This window comes from Wyeomyia smithii, chromosome 2 (genome assembly GCF_029784165.1).
Source record: "Wyeomyia smithii strain HCP4-BCI-WySm-NY-G18 chromosome 2, ASM2978416v1, whole genome shotgun sequence".
Classification (NCBI taxonomy): domain Eukaryota; kingdom Metazoa; phylum Arthropoda; class Insecta; order Diptera; family Culicidae; genus Wyeomyia; species Wyeomyia smithii.
Genome location: NC_073695.1, coordinates 104,974,541 through 104,985,520, shown reverse-complemented (window position 1 = coordinate 104,985,520; position 10,980 = coordinate 104,974,541). Strand labels below are relative to the sequence as shown.

Here is a 10,980-nt window from a genome sequence, read left to right as displayed (position 1 = left end):
TTATTCCCCCCGTGTTGGGGCAGCATGAAGATTGCCATCAGGAAATCCAATTTTGTTAAAAAAAAAAAAAGTTAATAATTTTATTCAACGCAAGCAAATATTCTGTGTTGCATCCTAGCAATTTAAATTTGTCGCACCCGTCTAATTTACTGAATGTGAAATAGCTTCCACAGTGCATGTTGTCCGTGTATCTTAATTCCCCCAATGTTAGGGCAGCTCAAAGGTTGTGATTAGCAACCGATTTTGAACCGCAAAATGCTTTTTTCAAGGCAAATAATAAAATAATTGAAGGGTAATAATTATCTGGCATCAACACAAGCAGACATTCTGTGCGGGATGCAATCAAATTTTGTTGTAGTTGTTCAATTTTTACTTTATTTAGTAATCCCCCCACTGTAGGGGCAGCGCAAAGGCTGCGATCAGCATGACCAACTTTGAATAACAAACGGTTAACGTTTATTCACTAAAAATTCATCCGATCCAAAACAGGTTTTTGTCTGAGTACAATAATTTGCACAAAAAGACATTAAAAATTTTACCGCATTATTAGACGCGTTTCTCCAGTCATGCCTCGTGAACGTGAAGGTTCCCTATCACAGACATAGATTTCGTGCTCCAGCACGTTACAACACGTGGAAATTGTCTTTTTACTAGTCCTGCCCATAATTCAAAAATTGGCTAATATGCCATTTTTACCAAAATCGAGAAAACAGTTTCTCGACCCTAAACAAGGTCCCTACGGAAGCCGATTGTCAAAAAATGCATTTGGGAAGGCAGCAAACGTGAAACAATTTTGGCTAATATCCAGAATAATTGAGAATTTGGCTAAGATCTAATATCCAATTTGAACCTGTGGCATGTTCACGAACCAGTGTATTATTACTGAACTGTGTTTCTTCTAACTTTCGAAAGTGTGATGTAGCTTGGTGGTTACTGGCGACAGGTGAGCGATCGTAAGGCCATTGCATCAAATTTGACTTTTTCAAGAAGAATATTTGATGCTACAAGAATTTATTTGTTGTACTGCGAAACCCAATGATCAAAACGTGTGACTGTTTCCTTCTGTCATAAACCTTTACATTTAAAAAAAATGATAATTAGCTCTTTGATTAGGAGTATTATTAATAAAGATAAGATTCAGATTTCATTTTGGATTTGATGAGAAAAAATAGGAAAGTGGATTGTGAGATTACCATGAATAATAATATTTTCGTTATATTATTATATTGCCGCACGTAACAATTGTCTCGTCGTCCTTTTCATCCTCACTTGTGCTTCCGCGTTGTTTTATTGAATTTAAAACCATTTGCATCACCAACGAGTACGATATAATTCACATCGTATGGATATTAGCCGAATTGCACACCGTTTTGTCAACTGACCTTTCGTTTATAATTGAAAAAAAAACGGCTACTGTGTTAAAAATATGTGGCGGATGGAATTTTTCTACAGATTTCTCTGTTTCAACTCAACGGCAAGGGTCCAGCATATATGAAGGGTGACATACTCAATAAAAAAGTTGTCATGAGCAGTCAAAATATGTTGTACCGATAAAAAACTTTCAAAGGCGTTTTTCTCGATTTGATGCCTACGGCATATTAGCCAATTTTTGAATTATGGGCAGTAGTGCAACATTTCTTGGAAGTGTTTTATTATTCTCGGGTAAGAGACTACGAGTGCATTTATTGCATTTATTGAGAAATCCATCGAAAGTGTATTCAGTGCTATGTCTAAATATATGAACGCCAAATACAAGCGTGATGCTCGGAAACGCGCGAAGGACCAGCATGGGGGAAGTGCATCGAAAAAACCAAGTATCAGTACGGAGGTCAATTTAAAAGCAGCCAGAGGTAACACGTGTCCAACCTCTGGTTGGGACGCTGGAGAAGGGCCTTCTACTAGTGGTAGGAGAAATCGAACCATTTTTAGGACAACCAAACAAATGAATTGAAGATTTAATATTTTCTTGTTCTGAGCTTTAACCAAAAGTTAATCGTCTTAATTTGAATTCACATGTACATATAACTCTGACTGTTGAAACTTGTTTGCGCCGCAAAGAGTTTGTACTTTTCCTGTTCAGTGAGGTCGTATTTATATGTGCAAACTGAAATTGAGTAGTACTTCAACTTCGTTTGCACAGAATTTTCAATACTGCCAATGAGCGGTCAACATTTATTTACTAGGAAAAATGACTGACACGCAAGCAGCCGGGTTATCTTTCTTGTAGAAGTATTCTACTTCAACCTTGCGGTCGTGGCTTTGCACACAACCTTCCTGTGATTTTTCTCCATAGGACGCTGGACAACAGCATTTCAGGAACACGTGTCTGGAAAGAAATAACCGACACGCGAACATTAGGGTTTTTTTGGCGATAGTCAGGCAGCAATTAAAGCCCTGATTTCTCCTTCCAGCCACTCTAAACTAATGTGGGAATGCATTTCTTAACTCTGATAGCTGCCTAAGAATGCTGGGTTTCCGGTCGCAGTGAAATCGAAGAAAGCGAGAAGGCTGACTTTCTTGCTCAGCGGTTCTCAACCTTTTTTTGTCCGCGTACCCCTTGGCGATATTTTCCAAATCAATTGTACCCCCTGACTTGGAATGTTCTCATAGAGTGGGAGAGAGTAGTGGCAGATCATGTTGTGGTAATCTAGTACAGGTTTCAAATTAAACTGTGATTTGTTTGATTGCTACAGCCATGTTTTGAGAGCAAGTTTGAAAACAAATGAAGTATTAAAAAAAATGCTTTGTCCGCCATTACTGATTTTTCTTTCGCGTACCCCCTGAAGGCTCTCGCGTACCCCTAGGGGTACGCGTACCCCAGGTTGAGAACCGCTGTTCTAGCTAAACAAGAGTCATCCACTAACTTTGTTGATTCTGCACCCTTTTGTGGAGTGTTACCGAGCACTTTGAAAGCTGAATTCTGTGAATGAGAAGAAACGACGATCAAGCCAGATTGGGATGTCATAAGCGGATTACGACAATCGAAAAAGTTTAAAGATCTGATCGCTGAGATTCCATGCCGAAAAAAGTACATATACGCATCTGGCATTTCCGTCGACAGCACTCATGCAGCGCGTGCGAGGTCTGCCTCGAAGTCGTCGGCATCTGTCCAGTTCTCTGCTAAATATTATCTTCGCCGGTCGCCCATCCACCATCCGTGCTACGTGGCCAGCCCACTGTAACCTCCCTGTTTCATCAGCTTGACAATATCAGCGTGTTTGAATACTTCGTACAGCCCGTGATTCATGCGCCTGCGCCACACCCCATTTTCTAGTTTGCCTCCGAGTATTGATCGCAGAATTTTACGCCCGAAGACCCCAAGCGTTCGTCGATCGGCCTCCTTCCACGTCCATGATTCATGTCCGTATAGTGCCACCGGGATGATCAGAGTCCTATAGAGCGTAAATTTCGTATGGATCTGTAGGATACGAGACCTGAGCTGGCTACGCTGGCGCTCACCTCGTTGTCACGTGTCACGAGAGTACCAAGATAAACAAACTCGTCGACCACTTCGAAAGTATCCCCATCCTTCTCCACCGCAGCACCAACACCCACAGAACTACCACGCTCTCTGCCAGCCACCATGTACTTCGTTGTGGCGGTGTTCATGGTGAGTCCAATTCACGCTCTACGGTTAACACGAAATATATCAATGTTGCCCTTGAAGCCCAGAAGCATGTGAGACTTCGTGATGATGGTGCCGCTACTCTGCACACTTGCCCTTTGTATTATACCTTCTAAAGCTATGTTGAACAGCAAGTTCGAGAGCCCGTCGCCTTGCTTCAGACCATCTAACGTCACAAACACGTCCGAGCATTCACTCGCTGTCCTGACGTTTGATGTGAAACCGTCGAGCATCGCACGTACAGTTTGGCTAGTTGTGTTGAAAAACCATGTTCAAGCATAATTTGACACAGCTCGTGGCGTTTCGCAGTATCGTACGCCGCCTTTAACAGATGATGTGCCTGCAATTTGTTCTCGAAACTTGTCGAGGATCTGTCTCAAGGTGAACATTTGGTCCGTTGTTGATCGTCCCGCTTGAAAATTGCATAGGTATTCTACATGGGCTTTCTGCAACGGTAATCTACAGTCGAGTCTATGTCCCTATGTCCTTAAAACATAGAAAAAACTCATCATTCTTGCAATTTTCAACGTTTTATCTTTTTTTGCGCCAATCTTCAAATATTTTCACCGTATGCTCAGGTTACATACCGTAAGACGGATTTCAATCGCACGAGAGTTTCAATTTTTATATTCCTGGGAATCTAATAAAGCTAGGTTTCATGAATAGGTTTGATGTTATAACAGTTCATGAAAAACCTCATTTATATACTAAGACATGTCACCACACATACGTAACATTTTCGAAGAAATTCATTAAAAATTTGATTCAGAATGAAATAAACGAAAGAGATGACAACGAAACCCAGTGAATAATATAAAGGTGCGGAAGTAGGAAAACCTCTACGTATTGCTTTTTTAACTTACAGTTATTTACAAGTGCAAGCGCATGATTGCTGGAAAATACAGAGACTGGCCATCCTAATCGGATAAAATAAGAAACCACTATTTGTAATTAAGACTTTTACTCACCTTAGTATGCCTCGTTTTTGAAAGAACGAAAGCTTAAATTTTCTCAGTGTATCTGTTTTGTTTTTATATTTTATCCACGATTTTAATTTCATTAAACCAGTGTTGTGATTCGATAAACCGTGGAAGAAATCTAATCTTCAACGAACATCATTTCAAATCAACCTTCAACATCGAGTGCTTCATTCGTTTGGGTTTATGTTATTTTCACTAGTCAACTTCCCCGCGTTTCAGTTCTTTGCTACACCATTAAAGGACAGTTGTTAGTTCAAATAGAATAGAGAGAGATGGAATGCAGAATTTTTCTCTTACAAATAATAGCGCAGTAGTTTCCTACTAATTGTCCATCTTGCAAGGAAATTATTATGTGTACCCTGCTTTTAAATGATATAAATAGGGGTAGCTATCATCAAACTTTTTTTTGTTGTTTCTTACTCTTAAACTTTGTAGTTAAAGCAGTTTTTGTAGCATGTAACAATCTACTGACTGAGAATTATTTGCCATGTTGTCGTAACCTACTTTACTGTCTGTAATGTTTAATACACAAAAGATAACAAAAAATCCCTGAAAGTAGGCAAACTAAGCACTAACCCGCGACAAAAGCGGTATTGAACTCCAGAGAAACTTCAATGCCGGTCAAATATTGTGTATCTGGTAAGAACCCAGTAAGAAAAATATGGATTTTCTTCCTCGCCAAACCAATATGATAGAAGCCATTGGATTATACGACTACTGATTTTCAAGTTGTTCTTTCAATTTGGTTTAATTCCATAATTAAAATACTACACCCCCCACCCCCTCCGAGGAAGTCACCTAACTGAAGCGAAACAAAAATTTTCTCCATTATATTCAATCTCTTTTCGCATTATGTTCTTGGTAGAAAAAAAATCGGCTCTCTAAAAGTGCTCATCATAGACATTCTAGTGTTCTTGGTTATCTCTGATCTTTTGGGTGTATTTGCATTAATCTTCTAAATTAAATGAACGTATAGGAAAACATCAGAATTAATAGCAACAAGAGTAGCGGTATAGTTGTAATAGTGACTATTGTTTTTTTTTATAATAGCGTATTTCCTATTCTGGTAGTCTTTCCTACGCAGAATGTCTGTGTCTGTTTTTAGATGTATCTGTAGAGCAGAAAGCGAACGATCACGCACGCATACAAACCATGATAGTGACAACGACGACGACGACGATGACGCAAAATAGAGCATTAAGAGCAAAGCTCGTGACCTTCTTTCTGTTCAGTGTAATTTTTTATTAAGACCACTAGAAGCAGCTACCTTCTGGCGGCTGTGTTAACTTCAAATTCTCCTTTAACGTCATAATCCTACGAATTTCCTGAAGAATTGTCTTGATAGTGTAGTCACGATTCCATCTATTCAGTACAGGTACCAACCGTTGATCGACCTATGATAGCAATTACATTAGGGTATATGAAAAATAATAGATATCTATTTAATATACCACTCCATTTTGACTATTGATGCAGTTTATATTAATTTTTGACAAAAACTTTAAAGTTGGCGGATCATCGGGGTAGCGTTCTCCACACTCAACTTTTAACGAGTACATTCTGTTTTCATATGGTGTCTGCAAAAAAGTTGACTGTTAGTATCAATAAGGAACAACCTATATTCAATATTTACTCTAGGTGGGCCAATAATCATGCCCGTCCAATGAGTGAGTGTCATATCGTCGTCATTCTCCAAGCCCCAGGAAATGGTTCCATCTCCAACACCTTTCTGACCGGCTTCTAGCTCTTCCAGCAGACGAAAATTCCGTGGTACCACTAAAAAGACAATGAAAAGCAATCAAATGAAACAAAGTAAGGTAAAAATTTAAGAACAAAGTTAATGGAACAGTTTTGTTCCATTGTTCCACTGTCATTATATTTAAAGAAAGTATAGACTAATTATTTTGTTACATTAGGCAATGCGTTCCCCGTTACTGTTGAAACCAAGCCAAACGGTGAGTAATCATCGCGAAATCGATTTCGGGAACAGGTTTCCCGTGACTCCATGGAGAACAACTGCTTCATGATTCAAGATGCATTGATATTGAAAAAGCGTATATTATTCCGATTCGCTTACAACGCTGTTCATCATACAATCAACCCTATTTTGCATTTCCATTAGAAGCAACCTGAGATATAGTTAGCCCGGAGTTAAGATTACTTATGATCTGATTGTTTCTAATCGAAAGAAAAATCATCAAAAATTCCTTACACATGAAGAAACATCTCTAAAGCTAATCGCTTAATGTTCAAGATAGCCAACGAGTTCCACCAATCGTTTTATCCTAGATCGCTATATTTATCTTAGACCCCTGCTCTGTTGTATGGTGTCCATTCTACAAGATTTCAAATGTTGCAAGAATTAAAACCGAGCAAGAGTGGCACGCTCATTATTTATCCGTGCCTGTGTGTAAAATGATTCTCCCCTTCCTTTTACATGCTTTTTTGACGTAGAACTACGTTTTACTTTAGCATACCACACAGGGATGCAAACTGAAAAACTGGGACGAAATTTGTCCCTTTTAAAATGCTTATAGGTCGGTTGGTTTTCAACTGATTTTTTTCATTCTTGCAGCAATCGATTGGAAAATTATACACGCATCTGCCCAAATGCAGAAAAATGTTGTTTGAATCTACGAACTATTGCACTATTGAAAAATTGTCAAGCCTTGTCGAAATAAAAATAACGTCCTCTGATTGGTCGCTTGCCTGCTGTGTGTGTATGATATGGTATCATGTGTGTATGTGTGTATGATATGGTATGATGTGTGTATGGTATAATGATATGGTATGATGTGTGTGTGTGTGCTGTGTATGGTTTTTAACTCGGCACGATCTGCTAACTGCTGAATCCGGTTCACGAAATTCACAACCCTTCATTAGTAGACATTATAACTCATTACCCAAGTAAAAATATTGGTTTTATCAAAGTTTTATAGCGCTCAATACAGCCAAAAAAGCGCTATAAAACTTTGATAAAAACAGTTGTGTTACTAGGGTAATGAAACACTCAATGCATTTGTTAATAGTGTACGTAGTTCTACGTCATTTATGCGGTCGTGTCTTGAATACAACCTCCTACTTTTTTGTTGGGTTTTAATTACCGCGACCATATGTTAGATCTATTGTAGCATTCCCCAGCTTTTTATTACCTGATCAGAGTAAAAAATTGCTATGAGAAGTAACTCTCAGCCCCTGATTTAAGTATGATCCCAATTAGGTATTATGTGCCGTATAAACTGCACTACCTTTTTAGGACAAGATAGGAAAGAGTGTGATTTTCCTAACAAAATGTGGTATTGAAAATATATAGTTGTACTTAGATTTTTGAATGAAGAATAAAATCGCTCAGAATGTATTGAAAATGCCAGCTGATACAAACGGCCAGAAAACCGTGTAAAACTTTACAATCCAATTATAATTTCCTGGAGAGGTTTGACTTTAATCCTCTAGTGCCCAATACCTCCTTCAGACGGAGTTTAATCGAACCTTCAAAAAGCTTCAACAAATACTTAAAAACCGAAGCTTGCCTAAAAACTAGCTTGGACATTAGAGGGTTAATCTGTCGTTATTTAAGGTCCAAATACACACACGGCCTAATGACGCCTTCTCCATACAAAATTAAAGGCGGGATAGCGATCACGCCTTCTGTTTTGTATGGAGAAGGTGTCATTGCGCCGTGTCTGTATTTGGGCCTTTACACAGAATTCATCTTTTATTACAGAAAATCGTGATACATTTTGTGGCTTCCCACTATGAAATTGTTGCTTTGAGCTAGCCATCGTATGGTCGAATCTAGACTGAAACAGTTATCGGAATACTCCTAACATTGACCTGAGCCTTGTTTTTCGTTGCTAGAACTATTTTTCGTTATCGCACCATTTCATCTCTTTAAACAACATCTAAAAAAGAATCTATGAGAACAACATCTAATTAGAAGTGATATGATTCTATTAATCAAAATAATTGTTTAGTACTTATTTTCTGTTCCTATTTTCAAGATTCTTCATCACTTTGACTTAGATTTCCGGATTTGAGCCCTATTCCAGAACACGAGTCGACTCGACTCGACCATGTATTTCAATAAAACGAGTTACTCGTCCAAGCATATGTAATAGAGCCCTTAGTCAGTTTTTTAGAGAAAGTATTGTTTTGTATCCCAATTGAACACATTTTCAGCTTCTTTTTATATTTATACCCTAAATCAATTATTATGCTCGCACTAAGATTTCAGAAAGACTTACTGCTGTATTTTTCTGGCAATCAGGTCTTCTATTTTAGAATGATAACAGGCGGATCATTAACTGGAAACTGTCACATGAACATATTTATTAGCGTTGGAACAGGAGTAAGTCAAAATTTGAGAAAAATAAATTTCAAAAAATGTTCAAAATGCGATTGCATAAGAAATAACATTGAATCCTTCGGATAACATTCCCTGAATGTTTTATAAATTTTCCATATTTTACAAAATAACATTGAATTCCCTGGTGAATCCAGGTTTTTTGGCGCTAGATACTTTTATAATCAGAGATCGCTCCAACTAATAATAAAATGAGTATTTATTTGAACTTTGAGTGAACGCTGATATGAAAAGTTGATTGTCACATGTTCGAATATTACTACAAAAGTCTATGTGAATTGAAAGAAGTGTAGGAATCTTTGTAATAGTTTTTCAACCACTAAGATTTAATTGTAAAATTTGCGAACATTTATCGAAAAGCTGTATTATGTGAATGATATCTTTCTGTTCATAATAAACATATTTTTAGAAACGTACAACCAGGCTATCAATACTTGTTTGATATCAATCAGGAGCTCTTAAATCGATGTTTCCGTAACTGATTGAATCGATTGTTAGATTCCGTTCCGTTCCGTTCAGTTAGATCCCCTTAGATGAAAATCCAAGCATCATGTTTGAGGTAGCCAACAAAGTTAAACAAAGTAATGACGAAATCTTAATTTTGTTTTTTTTTTATAAAGGCGAACAAACAATAGTCAAAACCAATACATATACAGTAAGCAGAAAAAAAAGTAGGGCTGCTTACACGTATCTAAAAATTTATTGAGGGTATAACCTGTTTACGTATTTGAAGTTGCAAATTTACATTAGAATTTACTAGAGACAGAAAACGTGGAAAGAAATCCTATAGTAACAATTAGTGTTGTACGTTTCTCAGGTGTAAAATGCAACATATTTACGCTTGCAATGAAGACGTTCGTAGTATACCGGTTTCGAGGAAAAGCTAATCTACGGTAATATGGCATATTACTCATTTGACGGCCGTCTTCATTGGAGAATAGAGGAAAGTAATACCGCAGACACCGCGTTGAACAACAGGAGGTGTTCAGTATTATTTCATTTTTCCATTCACTTCTGAGTTTCGGTGGTGACAGTTTTTGCCTGCTTGCATCGATTTCATTGTGGAGAATATTTGTTAGCAAATATTGAACTGTGTTTCACAAAAAAGTATAGTCTGATATTTGAAATACTTACCGACACCGGTCGTAGAGGCCATTTCAGACTGGCTGTCGCTGTTATTTCTGCTTCCAAAGAATGCAGTAATGGGGGAGCGGAACGATCGAATGTTATTAGATATATTTTCCGTCTGTTTCGCTAATTACAGAACGGTGCTTCAGAATGTGCACCACCCTCTACACGATTAGCGGAGGAAACCCTGACAAACGAATGGTACAGCAATTGCTGGGAATGGTTTCACCTTGCTCACTTTCGCCGTCCTGCGCTTTCGTCCGATCGACCGAACTCACGTCACCGTCGGTTTTCTTATGTCGGAAGCTTTTTTCCTTCTATTCACACCGCGGCAGCGAATTACGGCTGCAGCAAAAAGTTGCACATTCACGAATCCACTAATCACTGAATAACAATGAAACTGGCTGGCAATAATCGATTCTTGTACTCGGCGAACTGTTTCACGGTTGCACTTATAGTCGGAATTTTATTGCCGTCCTCGAGGACACGCTCAGTATTCTACCTTCCGTGACTAAACTTTTTTCCGCTGAGCGTTAGTGATGGTATGAACTGAACAGGAGACGACAGCGGCTGCGATGAAAATGGTATTTCGCCCACTTTGGCGGTCGGTAAAAGGCGAAAATTACCGATAGTAAAGCTGTCAGTTGACTGATAACGAATCAAGAAAATTTTGCATTGGCACACACATTCAAGCTATATCGATAAATTCGGTAGAAAATTCATGCACCTAACATGCAGAAAGGGCCCACGTGCTAGAATGTACGAACCAAAAATTTTCTTTGTGATTCAGTAAAGTACATTGCTGAAGGCGTATCAGCAACCCACTTGTTGAATCAAAGCATTTTTTTAATGTTACTGTAATTCAGTTCTACAATTTACTGAAT

At 38.3% G+C, this 10,980-nt stretch overlaps 1 protein-coding gene across 1 annotated transcript; it reads right to left on the bottom strand.

The window, feature by feature from the left end:
- Nucleotides 1–4,569: 4,569 nt before the first annotated feature.
- LOC129724236 (ubiquitin-conjugating enzyme E2 variant 1) lies at nt 4,570–10,675 on the bottom strand. The gene is made up of 4 exons (XM_055678958.1): nt 10,103–10,675; nt 6,239–6,381; nt 6,057–6,182; nt 4,570–5,999 (listed from the first exon to the last, which is right to left on the bottom strand). Exons 1-4 carry the CDS (start codon nt 10,122–10,124, stop codon nt 5,859–5,861), a joined length of 432 nt encoding a protein of 143 aa, XP_055534933.1. The 5' UTR covers nt 10,125–10,675; the 3' UTR covers nt 4,570–5,858.
- Between the last annotated feature and the right edge of the window lie 305 nt (nt 10,676–10,980).